This window comes from Diachasma alloeum, unplaced genomic scaffold (assembly GCF_001412515.2).
Source record: "Diachasma alloeum isolate Michigan unplaced genomic scaffold, Dall2.0 Dall_scaffold_00277, whole genome shotgun sequence".
Taxonomy (NCBI): Eukaryota; Metazoa; Arthropoda; class Insecta; order Hymenoptera; family Braconidae; genus Diachasma; species Diachasma alloeum.
Window position 1 is genome coordinate 1,255,508 of NW_021680416.1, and position 25,952 is coordinate 1,281,459.

General features: G+C 34.4%; 3 protein-coding genes across 3 annotated transcripts in view; 2 read left to right on the plus strand and 1 right to left on the minus strand.

Annotated features, from left to right (window-relative positions):
- Positions 1 to 7,336: 7,336 nt before the first annotated feature.
- LOC107038092 lies at positions 7,337 to 10,572 on the plus strand. The gene is made up of 4 exons (XM_015256974.1): positions 7,337 to 7,588; positions 9,177 to 9,275; positions 10,166 to 10,344; positions 10,434 to 10,572. Exons 1-4 carry the CDS (start codon positions 7,337 to 7,339, stop codon positions 10,570 to 10,572), a joined length of 669 nt encoding a protein of 222 aa, XP_015112460.1.
- Positions 10,573 to 11,556: 984 nt separating this feature from the next.
- LOC107038028 lies at positions 11,557 to 14,667 on the plus strand. Its single transcript, XM_015256892.1, has 4 exons — positions 11,557 to 11,796; positions 11,873 to 11,971; positions 13,062 to 13,207; positions 14,478 to 14,667. The coding sequence occupies exons 1-4, from the start codon at positions 11,557 to 11,559 to the stop codon at positions 14,665 to 14,667; spliced, it is 675 nt and encodes a 224-aa protein (XP_015112378.1).
- Positions 14,668 to 14,723: 56 nt separating this feature from the next.
- LOC107038111 (neural-cadherin) overlaps positions 14,724 to 25,952 on the minus strand; it is a 184,098-nt gene continuing 172,869 nt past the window's right edge. Inside the window, exons 29-35 of the mRNA XM_029126109.1 lie at positions 24,157 to 24,768; positions 23,365 to 23,665; positions 21,280 to 21,469; positions 20,933 to 21,174; positions 19,969 to 20,184; positions 18,857 to 19,012; positions 14,724 to 17,877 (exon numbers count right to left, since the gene is read on the minus strand). Coding sequence (XP_028981942.1) covers positions 17,768 to 17,877; positions 18,857 to 19,012; positions 19,969 to 20,184; positions 20,933 to 21,174; positions 21,280 to 21,469; positions 23,365 to 23,665; positions 24,157 to 24,768 — 1,827 coding nt within the window. The 3' untranslated portion in view covers positions 14,724 to 17,767. The remainder of the gene's footprint in view (positions 17,878 to 18,856; positions 19,013 to 19,968; positions 20,185 to 20,932; positions 21,175 to 21,279; positions 21,470 to 23,364; positions 23,666 to 24,156; positions 24,769 to 25,952) is intronic.

Below are 25,952 nucleotides of genomic sequence, written 5' to 3' on the forward strand. Positions count from 1 at the left end.
TCACAATTTTTTCGATGGTAATTGAGTTGATGGGGGTTGCAGGATGTCGGGGGTTTGGTATTGAGTCCTGACACTTGGCTTTTGTCATTCCAATTGATTACCATTGTTGTCCTGTCTTGTCTGCTTGGGTCAATCTACTATTGAATAATAAAAATAATAATAAATGGATGAAAATTTGCAATGAGGGAAGGGAAATGAGTTATCCTGATTAATCAATTCGATTAATGGGAAAATGACGGAAATAAAATGGATCGGAATAAAAAGAACTGCAGGAAATTGATGCATTTGGTGTGATTTTATTGTTTCGAATTTATTGTTTCTTCTAAAAATGGAAAATAAAACAGACGTGGTGGAATGTTTTCCATTCGTTGACGATAAAATTAACGTATTGGGAATTAAAAGTCACTAGTCTGATTAAAAAATTAGACTTTAATTAGGCTTTGATAAATCCATCATTCAAACGTAATAATTAACTTATAAAAAGGGATAGCCGATAGTTTAAATACATGATATCTGTTCTAAGAATTAATTACGGGACATTCGATCAAAATCAACTTAAATCTGGAAAATTAAAAGACACAATAAAATGGGGAAAAAATCGATGCATTTGTCGAGATAAACTTATATGTTCAACAAAAAATAAAAAGTTTGTTCAGGTGTGAAGAAAATCCTATTGAAATGTGTCCATAAAATATTTTTATGCAACAAAACGTTTTTTCCTTATTCCTGCAGAATTTGGTTTTATGAATGCTGAAAAACCGGATAAAAATCGATATTCGAGTGATTTACCTTTGACATTTTCCATTTGGCTCGGACGGAGAATGTGAGTGCACGTGTCCGGAATTTTTCATCGGAGACATTCACTTGAATTTCCGGAATTCTCGTCATTGAAAAAACACAATTTGAAGAGAAAATGAAATGACAGATATCTTATCCTTATCTTTCTCTAGGAAAGTGAATGAAAGATAAAGACAACAAAAAAATTGAAATTTAATGGACAGTTCATTAGTAACTTTCAGGAGAGTGACATTGAATTCGATTTAATAAGTCATTAATGAAAGTAATGGTTTCACCAACTTCTTAATTAATTATTCCCAACTTACTTGAATCGTCAATCAAAACATGAATATTCAGTGCCTTATTACGCTGCATTTTTAATTAATTGAGAATATTTACCAGAATTTTCCTGATGTCTATTAATTCCCCTGGAATAACTGAACAAAAATATTCACTTTTCATTGATTTTCCCCAAAAAATTAGAAATTTCAATGATTCTCATATTTCCTGAAATGTCAGCGGAACTGTAATAAAATGATTAATTAATTTACTGCAAACATTCATCAAAATTTTTCAACAATGTATTCTGCATAAATGTCTGAATATCGTCAACTCCTCTCGCATCACCCTCTGTTGACTCAACAGTACATTTATCGACGCTTCTGTTCACAATTTGCGCGTATAACCCTGTTATGCTCCACGAGTAGATTCATAGCTCCCGACAAATTGAGTTAACGACCGTTTTCCTGAGACTCAAAAGAGCGAGGGAAATTTAGGGCTATTTTGCTGAAACTGCCTTAAAGAGGAATCAGAGTTAACCGAGAGAATTAAATTTTTGCCATACGCTACCTGCAAGGGAAATATCAGAATACTTCTCTCCGTCGTTTCTCTTGCTTCTCCATTCAATTTCGCCGGACCAATCAAGCCTGCTTCAGCCAGGCAAACTCAATTGGCTGGTGAAATAGTGGATTCAAGGATAAACTTTTGATTGCATGTATCTAATGCATGGGAAACTTGCGTGTGTCCTTGGGGGATGGAGCGGTTGTTAAACGTATCAAGCATTGTTGTTCGTGTACTTTCATTTTTAATATAAAGAATGTTTTTGGTCTATGACCTTACATCGTGGAGCAACAGGCTGGAGCCCTGTTGCAGGTGTCAATGAAATTATAGTCATTCATTTTGTTTTAGTTTTTCTAATTATGTTGTAACAAATTTGCACAGCAAATCCAGTAGTGTAAAATTGTGAGAAATGCTCGGATTAGTTGAATGAATACATGTTAATTTGGGATTTTTCCAAACACTTTCGACTGCTGTATTTTATACACATGAAATGAATTGGTTTTTTAAATATAAACAAATATTTTCTCGATCGAAATAATGTCTTTGAACGGACGTTAATCGTTTATTTGAATCTATTAAATTGGTTTTGCAAGATTGAGTGGGCGTTAGATGTATCAAGCATTGTCGTTCGTGTACTTTCATTTTTAATATAAACAATGTTTTTGGTCTATGAACTTACATCGTGGAGCAACAAGTTGGAGCCTTGTTGCAGGTGTCAATGAAATTATAGTCATTCATTTTGTTTTAGTTTTTCTAATTATGTTGTAACAAATTTGCACAGCAAATCCAGTAGTGTAAAATTGTGAGAAATGCTCGGATTAGTTGAATGAATACATGTTAATTTGGGATTTTTCCAAACACTTTCGACTGTTGTATTTAATACACATGAAATGAATTGGTTTTTTTAGTATAAACAAATATTTTCTCGATCGAAATAATGGCTTTGAAGGGACGTTAATCGTTTATTTGAATCTATTAAATTGGTTTTGCAAGATTGGGTGGGCGTTAGACGTATCAAGCATTGTTGTTCGTGTACTTTCATTTTTAATATAAAGAATGTTTTTGGTCTATGACCTTACATCGTGGAGCAACCGGTTGGAGGCTTGTTGCAGGTGTCAATGAAATTATAATCATTATTTAGTTTTAGTTTTTTTTTATTATGTTGTAACAGGTGTGCACAGCAATTCCATTAGTATAAAATTGTGAAAACTGCTCGGATTATTTGAATGAATACATGTTAATTTGGGATTTTTCCAAACACTTTCTACTGTTTTATTCTATACACATGAAATGAATCTTTTTGTTAGATTTTTATTTACGTTTTTATTCCCATGAAATTAATAGCTTTTGCAATATAAACAAATATTTCCTTCATCAAAATAAAGATTTTAAAGACACGTAATATTTTTTTAGTTAGATCACATAAATCGGTTTTGCAAGATAGAGTGGTTGTTAAACGTATCCAGCATTGTTGTTCATATACTTTTATTTTTAATATAAAGAAGCTTTTTGGTCTACGACCTTACATTGTGGAGCAACAAATTGGAGCCTTATTGCACGTGTCAATGAAATTATAGTCATTATTTTGTTTTAGTTTCTTTGATTATGCTGTAACAGGTGTGCACAGCAATTCCATCAGTATAAAATTGTGAAAAATGCTGGGATTATTTGAATGAATACGTGTTAATTTAACTTTCTTCCGAATACTTTCTACTGTTTCATTTTCACATAATACTAAAAAATTTTGTACAGCCTCTGTTGAAAGTTCCTTTGAATCATCTAAAATGTTTTGATAGATTTTTATTCACGTTTTCATACTCATAAAATGACTAGTTTTTTCAACGTAAACAAATATTTTCTTGATCCAAGTAAAGACTGAATGTACGTATAGTAAAAATCCTTCATTTAAATCAAATAAATTAGTTATGTGATTCTAAAAACGAATTTATTTGAAATTAATGAATTATTTATTGACGAAAATAATGCTAAAATAAACACGAATATTCCAAATGAAGGATTTTATTCAATTCAAGTGCGTCATTTCTCCAGATGTACACATAAAAAACTATGAAAAATTGCATCGGGTATTATTTACTTCAGAATCCAAGAAATAAATTGCACATTTATGCGCCCTTATCTCACCAATACACTTGATATACGACGTGCTTCCCACCCCGGAATAAATTCAAGGCGCCCGCTTTATCCCTCCACTTCTCCTCGAAGAAAGAACAGGAAAAAGAGAAAGACGCTTTGAAGTATCTAATCGCGGTGTCCCAAGGGGACGTGTGTGCGGGAGTGGCATTGCCCGACTCGAGCCTTCATTTTCCACTGAAACATAAGGAGGATAAAGGGGTTGAAGTAGTGCACCGAGGGAAGGACTTTTCATTTAAAGCCCCGTGACGTTTTCCTCCCACTGACTTTTCTCTCTCGTTTTACGCCGATTGATAAAAAAAGGAATGAGTGGAAAAAAATTGTGTCTTTGTTCTGTTCTGCAGCGCTCTGTGCCGTCACCATGACTACGAGTTCCCGGTGGATAATCAGCGGGATCTTGCACTTTTGCGATGATTGGGCCAACTCTTCTCGTCTTCTCTCGATATTCCGGGTAGTTTTATACAGCAGAAATCGGATTGTTATAAAGTTACCATTTGAGGGGCGAGGAAAATGAATTGAGAGAGGATGTGCGGTAGCTCAATTCGTAAGAGCGTTAGTGCAGTAAGTTTAGTTATCTGAAGGCTGGGGGTTCAAATCCCGTCCGGTGCACAATACAGCAAATTTTCTGCTTTTCAAATCAGCTAATGATATGGAAGTTGAGAATGCACACAATTCTTTTTTCCATGCTGCTTTATCTTCCAACCAATCAGATTTATCATGACTTTAAAGAAATATTTTTCTACTCGAAAGAAGAAGGGTGAATAAATAAAGCGAATCATTCATTTGTTTTTAATTCAATTTTCAAAATGCATGAGACAATTCTCGTCATCATGTTAAGAGACTTGAGCCCAAATGTTATAAGATATTATTATTATTTTTTTGTTAGTTTTATATGACAGAAATCGGATTGTTATAAAGTTACCATTTGAGGGGCGAGGAAAATTAATTGAGAGAGGATGTGCGGTAGCTCAATTGGTAAGAGCGTTAAAGTCCAGTAAGTTCAGTTATCTGAAGGCTGGGGGGTTCAAATCCCGCCTGATGCACAATACAGAAAATTTTCGGCTTGTTAAATTAGCTAATGATATGGATGTTGAGGATCTTTATCATGATGATAAATTAGATTCTTTGAATCACTGTAAGACATCATCTGGGTTCTGGTGTATCTTCGTTTTCAATGCACACAATTCATTTTTCCATGCTACTTCATCTTCCAACCAATCAGATTTAGTATCACCTTAAAGAAATATTTTTCTACTCGAAAGAAGAAGAATAAATAAATAAAGTGAATCATTCATTTGGGTTTAATTCAATTTTCAAAATACGCTATAAGTTATAAGATATTGTTTATAATTTTTTTTCTAGTTTTATATTGCAGGAATCTGATTGTTATAAAGTTACCACTTGAGGGCAAAGAAAAATGACTTGAGAGAGAATATGTGGTAGCTCGATTCGTAAGAGCGTTAGTCCAGTTATCTGAAGACTGGGGTTCAAATCCCGCCTGATGCACAGCACACAAAATTTGCTGTTTTCCAAATCAGCTAATGATAGAGCATCCTGGAGGATCATTGTCATCAAGATTGAATCACTTTAAATCAGAAATGGCTTGATTGATGAGTATGTACATGCATTCATTTTTCTATACTGCTTCATCGTCCAACCACTCAGATTCATCATGAACTACATGAAATATTTCTCTACTCCAAACAAGAAGCATAATTAAATAGAGGGAATAATTCATTTGAATCTAATTGAATCCTCAAAATGCATGAGTTAGTTCTCAAATCATATTTGTTTTCTTCGAACTTTCACTTGATTTTGATTTGCGTTGTCATTCACATAAATTGAATAAATACTTATCTGAATATAAATGAATGTTTCCTCGGCCCAAAGGGAATATTTATCAATGAAAAATTAACGTATTGTTAAAACGGCGAACAGAACGAATTTATCAACATGTAATAATCCTTTATTGGGACGAAATGAATGCATTATTTTTTTCAAATAATTAGAATCTTTTCATCAAAATGAAAACCTGAGTTTATTAATTTCAAACAAAAATATGTTGTAATTAATTCAAAAATGCAAAATAAAGGGTTTTCGTTGATTTAAGTGTCTAATTTATTGGACTAGAAATAATTCAAAACAGAAATAAATTAATAAAACGACACGTCTCAGAATCAAGAACAGTAGAACAGTCTGTAAGTGAAAGAGAATTAACAGTCTGGAAATGAGACCTCGGTAAAAGGGGATAATAATCAAAGGACAATTTCCTGAAGTTCCACGGTCGAATGCTGCCTCTGTGCCTTCAATTCAATTCTCGTCTCAACAAAGCCCCCGTCAAAGCACCAGACCGTTCATCCGCAGACTTTGAAATGTGATATCACAGTATCAGAGCTATTAATTACGTGCAACTCATCGTCTTCACTTGGGCAATGAATTGTCGAGGGTGCAATCATTCTCCTCAGGTATCTCCTTGATATTTATTTATGTTGCTGCGGTCGGCCAGTAGTACACGTATGGGGAGGATAAACGTATGCCACTTGTCGTCATTCTTCCTCTCCGGGAGGAAAACCCATCTCCAAATGCGATGCATTATGGATGAAGGGGCCGATGGGCTACTTATGTGGTTGGCGTTTCTGTATTCTATTGTGCGGAAGAGTCTTATCAGTGAAAGTTGGGATTTAGCGAGTGGATTTTTTCAATAGAACTCTTGGGCATTGTTAGAGGGATTTTTTGAGTGAATTATGCTTCTTTGGATGGTAAAGGTGATTTATATTTTTATTTTTACGAATGCAAGAAAAGAAAAATAGAGTGAAAAAACTTGGAAAATTTGAATCGAGCAAAATAAAAAAAAATAAAATAAAATATATGGAAAGAATAAGTTGTATAGAAAAATCGAATTCTGTTGACTTTTTCTATTGAATGTTTTCTATTGAATATGTCAATAGAATCAGCCAAAAAATAGTAGAAAGTTGCGTGGAAATACTATTTTTTAATTTTTTTTTTGAAAAACGAAAAAGTTTCTCCCCGGAGTGAACCTCCTTTTGGCAAACAACACATGTTTTTGAAAAAAAAACAATATTTTCATGTTATAATGGAATTTTCAAATGGATTTCCGCTATGAATGATTTCCATAAAGGCTCCCCATCTTTATTTAATTGCAAAGATGAAACTGAAGTAATTATGATCACGTAGTAATAGAAGGAATGAAAGGATAAAGGAGTACAAGGAAATTCCATTATGGCTCTACCCTTGTCGCCATATATATTTTCACCTTCCGGGGGACACGCCTGACACCCAAGAGGGGATTCCCAAGAGCTGATCTATCAATCATTCCGAGCGAAGAAAATCTGATCGATAATAGTTCAACTCCTGAGTCTGAAAATCATTTTCTAATTTTCGTAGTTCGATCCCAAAACAAAAAATGGAATTTCGGTCTGAAGTTGCATCGCTTTCGCACTCGACTCCAGTTAACCTCGTCAAGTCAACAATTTTAGAAATTGAAAAAGGAAAATTTCGAGGTCATTGAGAGCCAAAATCCTTCTATGATTCACCAGAGCTAGGCAAAATGGACGCAGTGAAAGACTGCATCGAGTGCATAAATCCCCACTGGATAGCGATGGTCGGCGCAGGGATGTACGCTCACATCAGGCAAATTTGTATAATAGGATTGTGCTTTGAAAATGAAAACCTCGCGCCTTTTCAACCGACCTATGCTTCTCTCATCTTTACATTTTCCGTTCTGTCCCTACTCGCTGAGTTCAAACCCTGGCCTTCTTCACTCAAAGAACCACCGGTGCAATTGTTGTATATTTATGAGGTAAGACTTGGGTTTTATTCACGATGAAAATACGAGTTTCTTGTGCTGAATGAATTTGGTCGGAGGTTGGAAGGAAATTTAGTCATTTTTGTGGGTCAAATATTTATTTGGGGTGTTTGAGAAGGACATGTGTGGTCAGGTGGTGAAATTGTCGAATTGAATATAAAGTATTTGATAATTAAATAATTTTTGAGAAAAAAACTTCAGGTAATGTTTTTCGAGAGCATTTTTTTCATTTTAATTTTTCATTTCGACAATATTTTTGGTTAAAATTGATAAACCTACCAATTCATTCCAATGGGAATGTTGTGGTTATATGAAATAAATAAGTCATTGATTAATATATGTTGATAAATTTATTTAGTTGAAATGAACCATTTCTCTGGGTGTGATATCAATGATCAGGGGCACAATAAAAAATTAGTGTGATGAGTTAGATCAGCGTATGCTGTCTTACCACACATGTCTTTTTCTACTGCACCTGCACAAGATATTGTATTTGCTTCTCGGTGTTTGAAAAAATTCAATTGCGTTATCTCTTCAACAATGAGTTTGTTGTGAGGTAAAAAACGAAAAAAGTGAAAATTCATGACCCTTTAAAATTAATTAATTAATTAAAAATTTAAATATCGTTCAGTCGGTTAATAATCTTTTATTTGGACGAAATGAATGTATTATTTATTCCATATAATCGAAACATTTTCATTAAAATGAACATCTGAGTTGATTAATTTCAAACAAAAATGTTGTGATTAATTGAAAAATGCAAAATAAAGGATTTTGTTTTGAGCCTAATTTGCCATTTATTTGATCGGAAAGAATCGAAGAGGATAATACATTGATGAAGTGATATGCTTCAGAATAAAAAATCAAGTCAATAATTTTTTTTTCAATATTTATTCCGATGAGTATGAATTGTATGAAATTAATAATTAATTGATTCATACATGTTTATAAATTTATTTTCTCTGTAGTTTAAACAATAATTTTATTTCTAACCAATAAATTTTCATTTCCATTAAGAGAAGGGCTGTCTATATTTAACAAGGGATTTATTTTATATGAATAGAAACGCAAATAAAATTCAACGTAAAATTCAAAAAAAATTATTACGAACAATTTGAATTCATTAATTTATTTGATTCGAACTGAGTCTATTTAAGTGAAGTGGACCATTTTTCTGGGTGTGATGTCAATTGTCAGGGACATAATCAAGAATTAATGTGATGAATTAGATGGACCGATGCGTTGTCTTGCCACACAGGTCTTTTTCTACTGCGCCTACCGAAGATATTTTATTCGTTTCTCCCTGCTCAAAAAATTTAATTGCGTCATTTCTTCAAGAATGAGTTTGCAGCAGAGTTGAACAAGGAGGGAATAGAAAATTAATGATTAATTTATATTACAAATATCTCAGACATTAAGAGGTTTGAAGAAATTAATCAGAGACAAGCGGTTGTAGTTCCTAAAATACTCCATAAAAAAGTCTCCCGGGGGATTTTTTCAATTTGCGTTTCCTGAATAGCACTTCAATTTAGGACTCGTCTCAGTCGAGAACTTTATTGTAATAATTTTGTGTCAATTTTAGATGCTCGTAGCAGCACTGGTGACAAATTTATCGACTCGTGCCGTCTGGATGCCGATGATAAGTTCACTCTGGTGTCTCACCCAAGAATCGAGCAAATTCGTGAGTAGAAAGAGTCACTCCTACACTCAATGCAACCATTCTGTATCATAAAAATACTGATAAAATTTAAGGATGTATTACACCCTTTCGTGAAACTTCACGTTTTTAAAATTTTTCTGGCAAATTATTGTTTTATGCGTTTTGCAAATTATTGTTTTTGTGTTTTATCATTACTTAATGACTCACGAAATTTCATGATCGTGCAATCATTTTTCTGCGCTTTTTCTAAAATTTTTCGGAAATTCACAAAGCTTTAGAAAAAATGCAAGAAAATGATTGCACTACCATGAAACTTCGTGAGTCAGTTAATAATGACAAAACGCAAATACGGTATATTATTTCGCGTCAATCCGATCAATAATTTGCCAGAAAAATTAAAAAAACGTGAATTTTGGCCGAAAGGGTAGAGTACATCCTTAAATAAATTTTATTTTGAGAATTTACTAGGTTCTCCTCTTGAATTCAGTATAGCGAAGCGGTAAAACGATTCAAGTCAATTGTGACTATTGGTCAGTTTTCACTGAATATCTCGAAATGTAAGGGAGATAGCAAAATTTTTGTTATTACCTTTTTTGTAGCCCTCAATCTACTCTACAAAAAAGGTTATAACAAAAATTTTGCTATTTGCCTCAGATCTAGAGATAGTCATTGAAAACTGACCAATAGTCAAATCTACTTTAACCGTTTTATCGCTTTGCTACCGAATTTTTTTATTCGTCAAAATAAGAGTAAAAAATGGTAAAGATAAGAGTAGAAATTCTGTTATATTCCCTTCAAATTCTAGAGTAGAATTGGTTTGTCTAATTTTACCACTTGATCAATTAATTTTTATAATCGATTTTTATCATTTTTATAATTTTTATAATTTCTATAATTTTGCTGTTGAGCAGCTCTATTGGATCAACTCATACGCCGGTCTTGACAGTTACTCCCCCGTAACCCAAGTGGCCTACTACCTGACGAAAGAAGACGCGGTCACTCACATGAGTCTCTGCATGTCGGTCCTCTCATTCGTCTGGATGCTAGACGCCACAGAGTCCCTCGATGCCATCCTCGATAGCTGGGCCAAGTAGTAATACCTTAAAAATTTCAATTTCTTGTGGTTATCGTTGAGCCGTAACACTCTTGGAGCATCCAGCCAGAATATTTTGTGTTCAGAGTGGAGGCTAAGGTGTCGAGGCTGTTTAGAAAGCGTCTGAGGAAACGGAGGATCTGTTTCGAGGATCCTGAGGTCACCGATTGGTTCTTTTATGATGCCGCACGGCACTCCATATCACGGTCATCTACGGACTCATGACATCTAGGATTTTCGAGATTTAATAAATTTTCATAAATGATTCACAAATCCATTTTTTGTCAAGAAAAATAATTAATTTGTGTAATTTTTTTAATTAAAGACTCTAATGGAGAAATCATTGCGATGTTTCAAATTCATTCAAGCATGTGTAAATAAAATTTTTCTATTAACATTTTATCGAAGGACTGAAGAGAGAGATAGAGCTGTAAAAAAGACAATCGGTTGTATAGAAGAAAGGGATAATAAGAATAATGATGAAGATAACATTCAACTAAGTTGACAATCTGACAAAATTAGTTGAAAAGAAATTTTGTTCAACTTAATAAAATTAAATAAACAATGAATTATACATGATTGAAGGAAACTATCAGTAAAATTATCTGTACGATATGCAATGCCAGAGCACTTTCCCACTTGTTTCTTCTTAACAAAACTTTTTTTCTTTAAATTTTCAGAAAATTATTTGTATATTGATGTAATTTGTTTTGTTTTTTTTAGCACATCCCTATTGTTTCTCACAGCTGAGTATCAAGAGAAATAAGTGGCAATTTGCTCTCGTCTTTATATGGTATATTTATTTTGCTAATAAATTTTCAACAGTAAATTAGAAATATCGATTATTTTCCTTTATCAAAATCTTTCTTGATCGAGATTTTTGTTTAATTATGTATATTTTATTTTTTTATCGCCGAAATGAGTGGTTTTAAGAGAAAAAATTATCAAACTTTTTCTGTAGAGACAGAAATTACTGACGAAAAATGTCTTTTGACGTTAACCCGTCATTAATTAAAATAACCCTGCATTAATTAAAATAATTGTATAATTGTGATGACAAGAATTGACTTGAACTGCCCTGTTCTGCTGCATTCTCCCACTGAAATCGATAAGAATTGGACTGAAAATTCCACTCTTCTTTGTTTTTCCCATTTCTGTTGTCAAAAATGACATGAATTCTCGAAAAAAAATGGTTAGAAAACTGAGTAAATGACAAAAGTTCTCTGTACGATTTGGTCTCTCCTTTTGTATTTATCAGGAATATCCATTTTTCAACCGTGTTTATACAACTTAGTGAGGGACAATGATGACGAAGATGAGGCTGTCTTGACCGGACCGCGATTAACCTCCTGTATATTTGTCTCTGGGGTTTACATCATCACCACCAACATCTCGATGCTTCCATCGACGTTCAAAAAACCGTCGGCTTCAATGCTCTGTCTTTATGAGGTACGATTCTATCTATTCATCATGAAAATTATTTAATGAGTGGCGAAGCGATTTAAAATGCGTTGATTGTCTCAAGTTTTTTGCTACCTCATTCATTCTGGATTTCTCCGCGACGTGCATCTGGACTCCGATTGATGTGATGATAATGACGAGACTCCCAAAAGCCATTTGCCACGTAACGTAATTCCATCGATCTTTCTACTATCCTTAAGGGGAGACTACTATGAGTTTTAAAAGTCACGGGCGATTGGAGTGAGACTTCTCATACATTGAAGATCGATTACATGTGTCTAAAAACGAATAATTAGGGCGAAAAAATTAATTGTTTATTCTTCGATTACCCGCACACGCTGAAAATGTTGCAAATAATCCAGGGCCTCTACTTTTTGAACTACAAAAATTTATTTTATTTACACACGCACGAAAAAATTCAATAGAAAAAACTATCGAATTCGTTGGAAAATTGTATTGACTTTCTGTTAAACTTTCTATTAGTTTTTGGGCGATTCTATTGAAATATTCAGTAGAAAAAGTCAATAGAATTCTATCTTTCTATATAACTTATTCTTTTCATATATTTACTATAGAATTTGCTCGACTCAAATTTTGTACGTTTTTTTCATTCTATTTTTCTTTTCTTCTCATCAAGAAAATCAAACGAAAAAACTTCGTGCAATTTTCATCTCTGAAAAAATTGTGTACAATAACAATTACGAATTAGTTTTTTCTGTATTATCCCCGGGCTATTCTATTAGTTTTAGAATTAGTTTTTTGAAATTCAACTCCTACACACCTAATTTCGTTTTTTTTAAATAAAAATTTGCGCCTATCGTGTAAATCAGCATAAAAATTATCCTGAAAATATTTAAAACGTATTTTCGATTCTTTCAGAAACATTTTTCGAGCTATTCTACATGAATGGTGCAATTTTTTATTAAAAAAATAACGACATTAGCTGTGTAGGTGTTGAATTTAAAAAACGAATTCGTAATTGTTATTGCACATATCTTTCCAAAAATTTTGAAAAAAACCTCTGTAGCTCAAAAATTGGAAGCCCTGGACTATTTTTAACATTTTAAGCGTCTGCGCGGCAAACGAACAATAAACAATTAATTTTTTCACTAATTATTCATTTTCAGACATATAATCGATCTTTAATGTATGAGAAATTATATTCCAACAATCCGCGACTTTAAAAACTCAGAGTAATCTTCCCTTAAATTTTTGGAGCTTGAGGGGAAGTTCAATTGAGTGTTAAATTTCAGACGTTGAACAGTCTGGATTATGATGACGCCGCTGAATGGATCGTCTCGAATCAATTACCCATGATGGCCACGAGTTTCGGTATGAGTGTCGCATTTTTTTTGACGTCTATTCATGTGACAAGGGCACTGGATTTAACGATGTACAAGTAGGTACACTGTGAAAAATTTTTCCCAGAAAGTTCCTGTACACTTTATGGAATTGCTGTGTTTTTCGACGATGTGATGCGTTCTGTAATGGGATTATAGAATAATGATAATTCATTTTTTACTTTCTTGGGGGCTATTTAAATAAACTCCTTTATTTGATTAATATTAAACATTTCTCTGGGTGTCAATGGATATCAATGGTCAACGAGATTATTCGAAATTAATGTAATGATTTCTTGTAATGGTTGTCTTGCCACACACGTCTTTTTCTACTGCAAAAATTTTTAGCTGTAATTTTCCTGTACACTTACTGGAATTTTTTATTGTATTATCATTCCCCTGAAATTTGAAGGAGTTTCATCATTGAAAATTCAGCCTAATTTACTACTGAATATTCATGGAATGTTATTGCATTATCAGTAAAATCTGAAGTTTCACGATTTTTTTCTCCTTGAATCAAATTCAATATTGGATTCCTGGAAATTATCAGTCAACTATCCGTGGAATTTCAATGTAATGCAGTTAATAAGGGGATTATAGAGTAAGGATAATTCACTTTTGATTTTATTAGCTATTTAAATATGTAAACCTTTTTAAATTATTTCTCCGGGTGTAACATCAATGGTTATCGAGGAATTAATGTGATGATTTCTGCGTTGTCTGGTCACACCGGTCCGTTTCTACTGCCAACATTTTAACCTGAGATTGAAATGAAACTCGAGGAGTTTCATCATTGAAAATTTTAAATTTCACGGAAAACTCAATGGAAATTATAAATTTTAGTTCAATGATTCAATGATAATGATAATTATAATTGACAATGATGATTCATTAGCAATTCAGCGTTATTTACTACCAAATATTTATGTTACAAAAATTCATTGCATTACCAGTGAAATCTGAGAACGACGGAGTTTTTCTTTACTTTAAATAACGCTATTTTTTAGGGTCAATTAAAATTCCCAATTGAAAATTCTTTTCACCTCTCGTGAATAAACGAAAAAACACAGTTTGTTGCATTAAAAAAATACTGCAATGTCGCACGCACAATTTCTAGTAAAATCTAAATTAACGCAAACTTTCAATTTCAACTGATTAATGAATGAATTAATGACTAAAGAATTAATTCATTAGTCCGTTTAAATTCAATTGAAACTGGCTAATGAATTAATTAAGTAATTAATCACAGCTTTAGTTCTCTCAATTGATTGATCCCCCCAATTCAATGACTTTCCCTCTAAAAAAATAACATCAACAAATATCTCCTAGTGAATGTGGAACCCTCGACTTCGCGGATTACGCAAGAAAGAGGCTCTGGCAAAGAATCCTCTCCGAACTCCGAAAAGCCTCCCCCAGAGAAAGATGTCCCTACAAAAGCCCCATCGAAAGCCACCAGTCCTCCTCGAAGCCCAGCGGCCGAAAAAAACAACGGAGTAGAAGCCGAAGACGAAGTCCATAAATGTAATACCCCCAAAATTAACCCAAAAACCATAAATAACAACCACAACCCAAAAATACTATTTATCCTTTTTATTAAAAAGAAGGCATTTTTTATTTTCGTCCGAAACTGAAGTATAACGTACAAATGGTATAGATAATAGTGATAATAATTATAATTAATAATCAATTAATATCAATTCAATTTGATAATACGTATTTGTTGTTGGTTTTCATCATCTTGTCGATTATAATGTATAGATTGTTTATTTCATTATTATTTATATAATTGATAATTGTACTAATGAGATGTGTTCAGTGGCAGCATATATACATATTACAGTGTGACTCTTTATATCTCAACGACGGCTATGGTTAAAACATTTTTCATTTTATTTTATTCATTCGTCTGGGCTTTACAATATGTTCGAGGTACTACTTGAGCGTTTCACTCTCGATTCAATATCTTCATTCAATCCCAATAAAATTTCAATAATTAGGCAGTCAAGGGATCATGGATATGTAATTTTTGTCATCAATTCTCCAATTTTTTTAGTCAATTTTTCAATCGTCCATGACCAGGTCCATGAAAATCAACATCTCCACGGATGAAAATAAATAACGAAATTGAAAATGCAGTGGGAATTTAATTACGCAAATGACTCCGCAGGATCTCAAGTGAATGAGTAATTGATAAGGCTGATTAATAATTCAATCATGTGCATGAAATATTTTTTATTAATAATTCCACTTGGACGTATGTACTTCATCTTTCCAATTGGCTTACATTACGTATATACATTTGTGAGTGAAGGGAGAGGACTCCTGATGACATTGAATCGAGTGAGATACTGTCTTGTGGGGGGGTGAATGGGTGAGGGCGAGGGAGCGCGATTAATTCAATAATAAAATCCATAACGACTCGTTTAATGTACATACACAACAGTCATCTAACTATTATTATTCTTTTAATTTAATGCCACTGCACACACGCACGTAGGCGTAACTCATATATAACGATAAAACCTTTTTTGTTTTTCTATGTATTTTTTTTATTATTTTATCTCTTTTTTTATATTTACCTTTTCCTCTTGCCTTTTTTTTTCACTAATGCCAGTCTGTGGAAATACTGTCTCGCTGCTTATACACTACGGGTTTTTTCAACTTCAGAATTTTTGGTTCAGTTCGGAAACGAGAGAAATGGAAAACAAAGGGGAAATGAAATTTTGTCTCGAATGGATTAAATGAATTTTAAGAAGTTGGGGGAAGTGTGAAGGTTTTCTCAAAGATTTTTACGTCTCTGAACTGCGGGAAGGGATTTGTGGAAGAGATTCGTAGGATTCTTCTGAAGAAAACATTCAATCTTACACTAATTTATACGATAGACTAGGAAGAGGGTTTTTTACTTTTTTTCCACTTTATGGGGGACAGCGTATACGCGAAAAAAATTAATATCACAAATCGCAAAAAACTATAATTAAATACGATAATGAGTGTAGGATAATTATACAATAATCTGGCTTTAACTGTATAAGTATTCCGACGAATTATTATGACTTCTTTAGATTCGTGATTTCCCTCATTTTCTTCTTCGTCGAGTGAATTAATATAATTACATATCTTCGTACATCGATCACATTCTTTTTTTTCTTCGTATGTACCACTTATTTATGGATTAAATTTTATTCACTGTGGACCGCCCTAGATCGGTAAATTGACTATGAATTATCCTGGGTAATGAATTCCCTCGTTTTTCCATGGAAATTTTTCACTGATCAGTCGATATCGAGAGATTAATCGGGTAATTAAACACTTGATTAATCATTAGTGCTTGAATTTTCATGGATCTTTGTCATTTAATGGCTAATTTCGACACTGAATGACGATGCCATTGAGCTAATTACCATTGTCATTAGTTTAATCCCTAAAAATTCGTTCTTTATCGTTTTTCACGTTTCGATAGTATCATTCATCAGGCTCATTGATGATTCTGCGTTCTGTGGCTCCCTTGCGCGTAATCTAATATAAATATTCATATATTACGTAATAATATCGATAATCATACAATAATACTTCTAATAATGGCGATGGGAATTTTACGATTTCTCTTTCTCATATTTTTCTCGTGACAAAGAAGTGGAAATTGTGAATTAATCGATTATAATTTTTTTTTTCAAGTTTTTTCTTTCTTTATATTCATCTAGTTATGGCGAAGCCACGATGAAAGTGTGGCGAAGAAACTATAATACTCCATTACATGCCACGGCGCACATCTCAAACATCTAATGTTTTTTTGTTTTTCTTTCATATCAATAATAATTATTTAACTGTCTCAACAGTAAATATATAATAAATTCGTTTATCGTTCTTGTGTTTTATTTTCTTCATCAAAGAGAAAAGAAAATTAAATGTTGAGGGACACAATTAAATGTTGTTGTTTAAAAATTGAGACCTTCATTCATTTAACTATTACGTATAAAAAAGATGAACGCATTATCAGCGATTGTTCTTTGGTATGTGGTTTTGTTCTTCTTCTTAAAAATATTTTAGAGTTTATTTTTTTTTTTCATATCGTTTCATTAGCTTTTTTCCTTCCCTCCATTTAATTAAAAAACGCATCGGTAGAAAAAACCGAACACTGAGTCGTTGACGAAAGACGTAGGACGATACAATATACTTTGGTGATTGATGAATGATGATCAATGAATGAGAAGAAAAATTATAAAAAAAATTCTAACAATTAGCTTTTCATCGTTTCCTTAAGTCGAATAAATAAATAAACGAATTTATACAAAAGTCTTACATACTCTTGGGCATAGTACACGTATTTTCATGCATCTCAGGTTTTTTGGTGCAGTTAATAAATATTTTTTTGTTTTATGAGCTTATAATTATTGCAAAGTTTCGTGCTCTTCTGGTTTTTGGAACAAGAATGACCTTTTTTTTTATTTTCTCTCATCTTTTTGGGCATGACTAATGTTTTAACTTACATTCACTTACAATTTAGTTCTTTCTCTATACTTTCTCGCAATCTTTCGATTTTTTTCCACGAATTCATGATGCTTCTGTCATCATTCGTTATTTATAGTTAATGAGACCTACGAGACGAATTGAATATTTTTTTATTCTTCTTCCTCGCTCTCTTCGGTTGGGCCATACATGTCTGCTAGTTTGTCGAACCTCGGTCCCCATGCGCCCAGATACTCGTACTCGTGTTGTTCGTCATCGGTGCCTGAAATTTAACGGAATTGTGATTGTAATGAATTGCTCGGTTGTGGGGGTTGGGGTCATGTATGGAACAATTTAATCGAAAAACTTAGCGAATTCGCTGGAGCAGTTTATTGGAATTCTTTGGAATTCCTGTTGAAATTCTATTTGTTTTTTGCGCTGATTCTGCGAGATATTTGATAGGAAAAAGTTGATTGATTTCAATTTTTCTAAATGAACTAGGGAGCTACGCCTCCTGCTCCCTCCGCTCGTCAACCCCCATATGATTCCCATATGACACCCATGATCCATATTATGACCCTTAATCTGACCTTTGTCATCCTTAATTTGACCCTTGTGACCCTTATCTGTAAACAATGACTCATCAGGGTCACAATTTGACCCTGATGAACCTTAGTTTTTGACACTTTGTTTTTTACCCTCATGACCCTTATTTGGGCCCTCAATCTGGCCCTTGTAATTCTTATGTGAATTCTTAACCTGACCCTCATTATAACCTCCGTGAGCCTTATTTTGACCCTGGCGATCCTTAGTTTTTGAACCTTGGTTTTTGACACCCATGACCCTTATTCTGACCATGTTGACCCTTAATCTGATCCATACGACCCTCACGTTGACCCATACGACCCTTAACCTGACCCAAGTGACCCTTATTCTTGCCCTTAATATGTAACCCTTGTGATCCTCAGTCTGACTCACATGGCCCTTAATCTTACCCTCGTGACCCTTAATCAGCCTTTCGTGACCCTTAATCTGACCCTTGTGACCCTTAATCTGACCCTCGTGATGGTTATTCTGCCCTCATAGCCCTTATTCTGACCTTCGTGACCCTTATTCTGACCCTTATGACCTTTATTCTGACCCTCGTAACCCTTATTCGGTGACCTTTCGCTAAGGTTTTTCTTATCCTGTGAATTCGCTAAAGTTTTCTATTAAATTTTTTCGTACGTGGTTAGCCAGGAAAAAAGATTAGAGACTTTTACCCGATGCTAACGATGATAGGGAGCCTGCAGTACTGCCACCACCTTCGTACGCATAATTTCGGAGATCGTCAAAGGGTGGAGCATTTGGATCGCTGTCAGCACGCTTCTTGTGATCCTCGATGAACATTCCAACGTTGGGCTCTGGCCCCAGGGGATCTGGGATGCAATCAAAATATAGGGTCAACCCAGATAGTCCTTCATTTCCAGAAATTGTATTCATGTGACGCTCGCGAATGCTATTCAACTATTCTTTTGGATTCTTGTTAACTTTCATGTGACGTGTCGAACGGTTTTTTGAACGGAAATTAATTCATGGAATTGTGATTGTCTATGAAACTCAATCTATGAAAAATTTTATAGTCTTGTAAGCGGAAAGGAAATGAAGTCGAGACTGTTTGGGAATTCATTTGAAGAATTTTTTATAATCCAAGTTTGCTGATATCTGCTGTTCGAAAAAATTAAAATTTTCATGGCCATTTGATTAGTGATTTCTGGGAGGGAAACATTGAATTCGATTTGGATAGGAAAAAAACAAAACCCGAAACTTCAGTGAAATTTCTGATTTCACTGAAAACTCAATGAAATTCCAAATTTTTGAGCAACAGGAAGACAGGGATTTCCCAACTTACTTGAACTTTCAAGTAATTTGAAATTTAAGAACATATTTCCCTGAATTTTTCCAAGTTCTAGAATTTTCATTGAACTATTGAACTAAAATTTATAGTTTCCATTGATTTATCCCTAAAAATTAAAATTTTCAGTGACGACATCCTTTGAAATTTCAGTGAAAATATAATACGATAAAAATTGCCAAAATTACCGGAAATTTCAGCCACAAATTTTCAACACCGTATCACATCTATTTTGTTTCATCACATTTTCTTCAATTCAATATGAGGAACATATGTAAACCGTTCCCAGGTTCACATGTTCAACTAGAAGAAAGCAATCAAAAAGATAGTGACATTTCCGACAGAAATCAGCACAGAAATGCTAAAATGTCCTAAAGCGAGGATTTGTTACTGAATTTTCTTAAACGTCCGTTGCAAAAATTCCACCTCATGGAATAATGTGAAGATGAATGAATTCTCATGATATTATTCAAAACTCACAGGCCACTTTGCAGGGTGCCATCTTGCCACCCATCTCAGGGATGGGACCACCGATAGGAATTTGTAGAGGCGTTATGTCAAATGCTGTCATATCGTCCTCTCCACCGCCTTCGTCGTCGTAATTGATGATGTTTTCTCTCACATCGTCATCAGGGCCTGGGTATTTAATATGAGATTCTCTTCTCCTGTTGTAGACGACGAAGATTAAGACCAGAACTGCAATGAAAAAATCGTATTATTTACTTTGAAATATCTCAATAAAGATATTTCTATGGAATTTCCTTAGCTCAAATTTTCTGAGTTTCTTGTTTAATTTTGTCGATGAATAAAAAGAAAAAGAAGTATGAAAAAATTATAAAATTTCAGCCGAAGAAATTCTATAGAAAACATCTCAATAGAATAAGTTGTATAAAAAAATCGAATTCTATTGACTTGTTCTAGAATATATTTTCTATCGATGAACATTTCAGTGGAATCTGCCGAAAACAGAAAGAAATAGAAAATGAAGAATGATAAAAATAAAGTAAAGAATAGAAAGTTCAATAGAAATCTAACAGGGATAGCCATATCCCTCAATTACAATTACTCTGAAATTACTAAGTAGTCAATTAGTAAATATCACTTCCAAATTTTAATTATTAAAGTAATCATCAAGTTAAATTTTCAAAATTTCAATTATTCATTAATCAGTAATTGAGTTCGGAAGATTGAGAATTATTTGAATACTCGGAAATCCTTTATAAAAAATTTATAGTTCAAGATTTTAAAATATTTAATTCATCATAAATTGGAAATTTAGATTATCAATTATTTTATTTTTAAATTTCGATTAGTATATTTAAACTTTGATCAATCTAAGTCAGAAGTTCTTTTAATATTGAAGAATTAGAAGATTGATGGCCATCCCTGAAATTCAATAGAATTGTCTACCAATTCTATTAAACTTTTTCGTACAAGAACTTACCGAGAATTATGAGCAAACAAACTAAAATAGCAGCCAACGCCCCCATACTGAGTTTCAACGTCTGTCCCTCCTGCACAAGTTCACAATTTTCACCCCAGAAACTCTCCGGGCAAATACACTTGTAGCGCAGATGTGGCTCTTGATTTATGCATCTACCACCATTCAAACACGGGTAATCAATGCACTCGTTCTTATCCATGCAGCTTTTTCCATCGGGCGTACGTATCCTTCCCTCTCCACACCTGTTGAATGTCATCAGTTATTCCCACTGACTCGGTTTTACATCTCCCTATATGTACATTCCGCACTCTTGTTGTGAATTTATATGCTTTTTATATCCAACTTACGTGCAGGCATGCTCGTTCCAGAGATCAATGCACTCGAACGGATCTGGACAGAGTACATTGGCACATGGTTTATTGGATGGGCACATTCTCTCGAGATTCCTCGCCATTGTTGCCTGTCCCCACTGTGTACCATTCATTGCTGGTGGCAATGGCAAGTGTTTTCCCTCGAGGCGAATATCATCCAAACAGCCTAGAATGTTTAATTAAGAACGTATGACAATTTTGATTGGAGGATATCGGTAAACAAGTTAATTGGCCACAGTTGGAGAAATTAATTGTTAATTTTTTTTAGTTTCCTTCATTTCAGAATAAACAAATGGACAATGGCATTTTTTAATGAATGAGTACAGTTTTTGTTGCTAATAAATTAGCAATTTGCTGCCGAATGAATTCTCTTTTTTTATTTTAATTCTTGTTTCCCTATTCTCCACTTCTATTTTTTCTCTCGTTTATTTCTTCCATCGTCAATTGAAATATCATCAAAATTTTGCGTATTATTTCGTTCTGTCGAATGATTCTACATTAATACCCTCTCAAGAATCGAATTCGTTTTCAGCCCGGGTTTAATCAAGGTTCAATCAAGGTTTATTCAGGATTTAGCTAGAGTTCAACCCAGGTTCTGTCAAAAGTTGAGCGGGACCATGAATTAATAAAAATAATACGTTAAGCGGGACCATGAATTAATATTCAACATAATAGATTAGCGGGTACGTGACTTTTTGGCGCAACTTGAACGCGGCACTGGTCGCGCCAAAACGCTGGCGCTGAAAAGTCCTCTGTAAATTAGTACCTGAGTTTAACCCTAGTCTAGGCACTAAACGCGACCGCACGACTCTGGTCAACTCCGCGGGGATTCCCCGCCGTGTTATTTAGGCTCTAGCGTTGCCAAATTCACTCTACACTGCCCGGGCGCGTTTAGCGAGTTTCCGGCAACGACGCGTGATGGCCAATTTCATTTAACGTGAGAAAAAATAATCTATCTGCTCAAAATAATTTGTTTTCTTTTGGAATTTCGGGAAGTATGTTGTTCTAATAACTACTATAATTCTTTAGACACTTTAATTGATAAATTACTTTCCAATTGAAAGGAGCATTTATGCATTTATTTATGCATTCGTGAATTTGACAATTTTTTGTAATTTTTCCGGGTAGGCAGTCAATTGTAATTAAAGATAAACGACGCGGGGCGGTGTTTCCCGGGTCACACAGCTAGTCAATCAGAATTTAAAATTAAATTCCTCAATTGGAATAACAACAAATTTTAACCCGAGAATTCCCTCGAATTTTTTAGAAAACCTGAAAATTTCCTACAATTTTCTAGAAAATTTGAGAATTAGTTCGAATTTCCTAGAAAATTCAAAAGTTTCTTCGAATTCTCTGTGAAACCCAAGAATTTCCTCGAACCTTTTATAAAACCCGAGATTATCCTCAAACCTTGCAGAAATCTCAAAAATATTCTCGAATACTCGAGAATATTCCTACATTGTTCAGAAAGTTGTAGAATTTTCCAGACAGCTCTAGAATTTCCTAGAAGTTTCTACGGTGCATACTAAACTATGCACCGTAGCGCAATAACTTATAGCTGAGAACCGATTGGAGACCCGAAACTATATAATATTAAAAACACCATTGAAATAGATTCAGTCGTTTTTGCGTGAATCGCGGCCAAACATTCGACACCAGATTTATTATATCTATGATAAGGAAAAAAAATGGAAACTTCCATTGGGAAGCAAAACATTCAAATCTCTTCAGGCACTAATTTATCTATTTCTTTCTTCGCAAAGAGGAACGAATTATTTTGTAAATGTCTTCAAAACCAGGAAGTTTGAGAGACATTCTGAGAATGTTCCCTTCAATGTTCTCTAACTTTTCAGAGCTTCCATTTCTCATCTCGTTCCTCGGAAGAAAAACCCTAAACGTTTGAATTGATTGGAATTTATTTTACGACTTTCCCCTTCAAATAACTCCCCTCAATAGCAATAAAATCGGAAATTTCCTATTGGCCCAGTGATTTCGAATGAAGCGGTAATGATCCTAAAAGAAATAAATCCCAGAAATCCTCTGGCACTCCCAAGTTGTTACCTTTTTGGTAATCAGCATAAACTTCAAACGTTCTCACTCCAGTGTATTCAGCTTTACCACCCGCGTAAACACCCTCCTGCTTATCGACCAGGAGCCATTGATGGCCTTCAAAGGAGAATGTCTCATTGAATCGCCTGCCTTCACCCCCATCCAATTCCAGTGTCGCTGCTGAACCGTATCTCGATACTCTAACGGTATGCCATTGACCATCGTCAATGGCAATGGCACTCAGCCAAATATCCCTCTCCTCGATTCTCAAACTGTTCAGATTGTACCTGAATTGTAGGGTACTTCCTTTGATCTGTAATACAAATAAATTCAATATTACAGACCTATCTTCGTGGTTGATGTGCATATCCATCAGATTGAGTACAATTTGTTGGGGGGAATATTTTATCTTTGTTCATTGTCACAGGGCTTTTGAGCAAAGTAACAATCTGTTCAGAATTGCGATAGATACATTGGTTTCATGACACTTTCAGGTGATTGAATCTCTATCAATTTGATTTAAGGATATTCATCTTTTGCAGTTTGGTGGGAGACTGCACTGTAGATTCAACCATTTTTAATCATCAAATTTTTCAATTAAATTACGTGAGAAAAATTTGAAAAAAAAGATTAATATTCAGGGCTATTCACATTAAATTTTGCACAGAATTATTGCTTTTTTAAACATTCGTAGTTTACGAATGAGTAATTAAAATTGTTTAAATTTCCAGAAATTTTATTTATTTAGGCATGAAATCTATTTTTGGTAAAATTCTGAGTACCTGCATATTCTTAATTACTTACTTCCAAAATGGCGTATTCTCTGTTATGCTGATCACTGACTCGGAAAAGTTCTCCCTGGCTCTCCCTAGTCCTGAACCTGAGCTGGATCTGTGTCGAGTACTTATCAGGTTCAAAGGACAGTGCATACTTCACATAACTCTGCTGTTTAAAAGTCGTAGGAATGGTAGGTGTCATACAACTGGGCCCAGTCCATCCCGGATTACACTGACATCTGGCCTCAGTAAAGCTTCCGACACACGTGCCATGCTCCCAGCATCTGAACGTGGATTCCTGATTATTGCAAATCTCATCTGTCTGCGGGCAGCCTGCTACACTGTTCCTTGACAACCCCGGATGTGCAAGATCGTATAATTTACTATTGTGGAATAGATTCCTTATGCAACCGTCGAATGGCTTCCCATTGGGCATGGATTTCCACTTGAACTGGTGCTGGTCGAAATGCTCGATAAACCATCCGCCTATTTGTAGGGGTGCATTGACATTGAGATATTCGTTGAAGGGAGGTACTGTTCCAGTTGCTTGACATGAACTGTCATCGAATGCGGGCGGTGTTCCGTCTTCCAATTCTGATATCTCAGCGGATTTGCAGAAGTCGACGACAAGCCTCACCGTCTGTAAAACATGAATAATGTTTCTTGTTAATGAAGAGAAATTCAACGAGGATCGATCAACGTCATGTGGTAATTTATCATTAAGGACATACAATGGAGACAATCCCATTGATGAAAACTTCTTCAAAAAACACGATCGAGTGTCATTTCCTAAATCAATTACAGTTTAACCATGACTTACCATTTTTACCTATCGTCGAAGATAGAAAATCGATGAATCCTCTCCGCAGGGATTCGAATTTGCTTTGATATTCATCCCAGACCTATCTATTTGATCATATTGATCTGTATCTATTTGAATCATTTCAGATTCAAGTAGATACAGATCAATGACTTGTGTGTTTTCGAATTTACGTAAAATTCGAAATATATCCCGAGTCGAATAATTGGACCTGACAAGTTCTACTTAGGTCTTTCCGTTCAGAACTGGATAGGTCTTCCCAAGAAGCCTCTTCCCAAGTCCTTCGGAGACCTTTCTACCTCTGGTTGTGTCCCATTTCAGCACTTGTTAGGTGTAAGCAGGACATGTATTCAGACTTTCCAAATCCTTGCCGGTCCCCGTAATTCTATGGGCCTATATTAAATCTGCGTTCATATCCCCGTTTACTCATGCGTTATTGAAATAAAAAATGCAATTATTGTTTTTTTTTTAATCTCGAAAATCGACATTTCACAAGAGGGTGGAGGGGAGATGCATGTATGTGGAGGCTTGACATTTTTACCCAACAAGGGGAGAAGGTAGCAGAATCTATTCTAGCCACTCTTGTCCCTACGCTTGCATGCATTATCCAAATAAAAAATGAAAGTATTAACAAATCTGATCATTGTTCCAAGTAAAAACCAAAAATCGGACCCTGTGGCCCCCGGTGAATAATTTTTTTTTTCAGTTTCCACTTTTTCCACATACTTTTGAGAGTTCTGAATAGCCCGTCGCTTAAATAGTTGGAATCAACGTCCACCCGGCTAAAAAATTCGATTTTGGCGAAAATCCACTTGCCCCGGAAAACCCGAAAATCTGATCCTTTGGCTGGGGCCAAAAAAAACGGTTTCTCAGTTTTCACTTTTTCCACATACTTTTGACAGTTCTGACAAGCCCGGCGCTTAAATAGTTGGAATCAACGTTCACCCGGCTAAATAATTCGATTTTGGCGAAAGTCGACTTTCCCCCGGGAAAAACGGAAAATC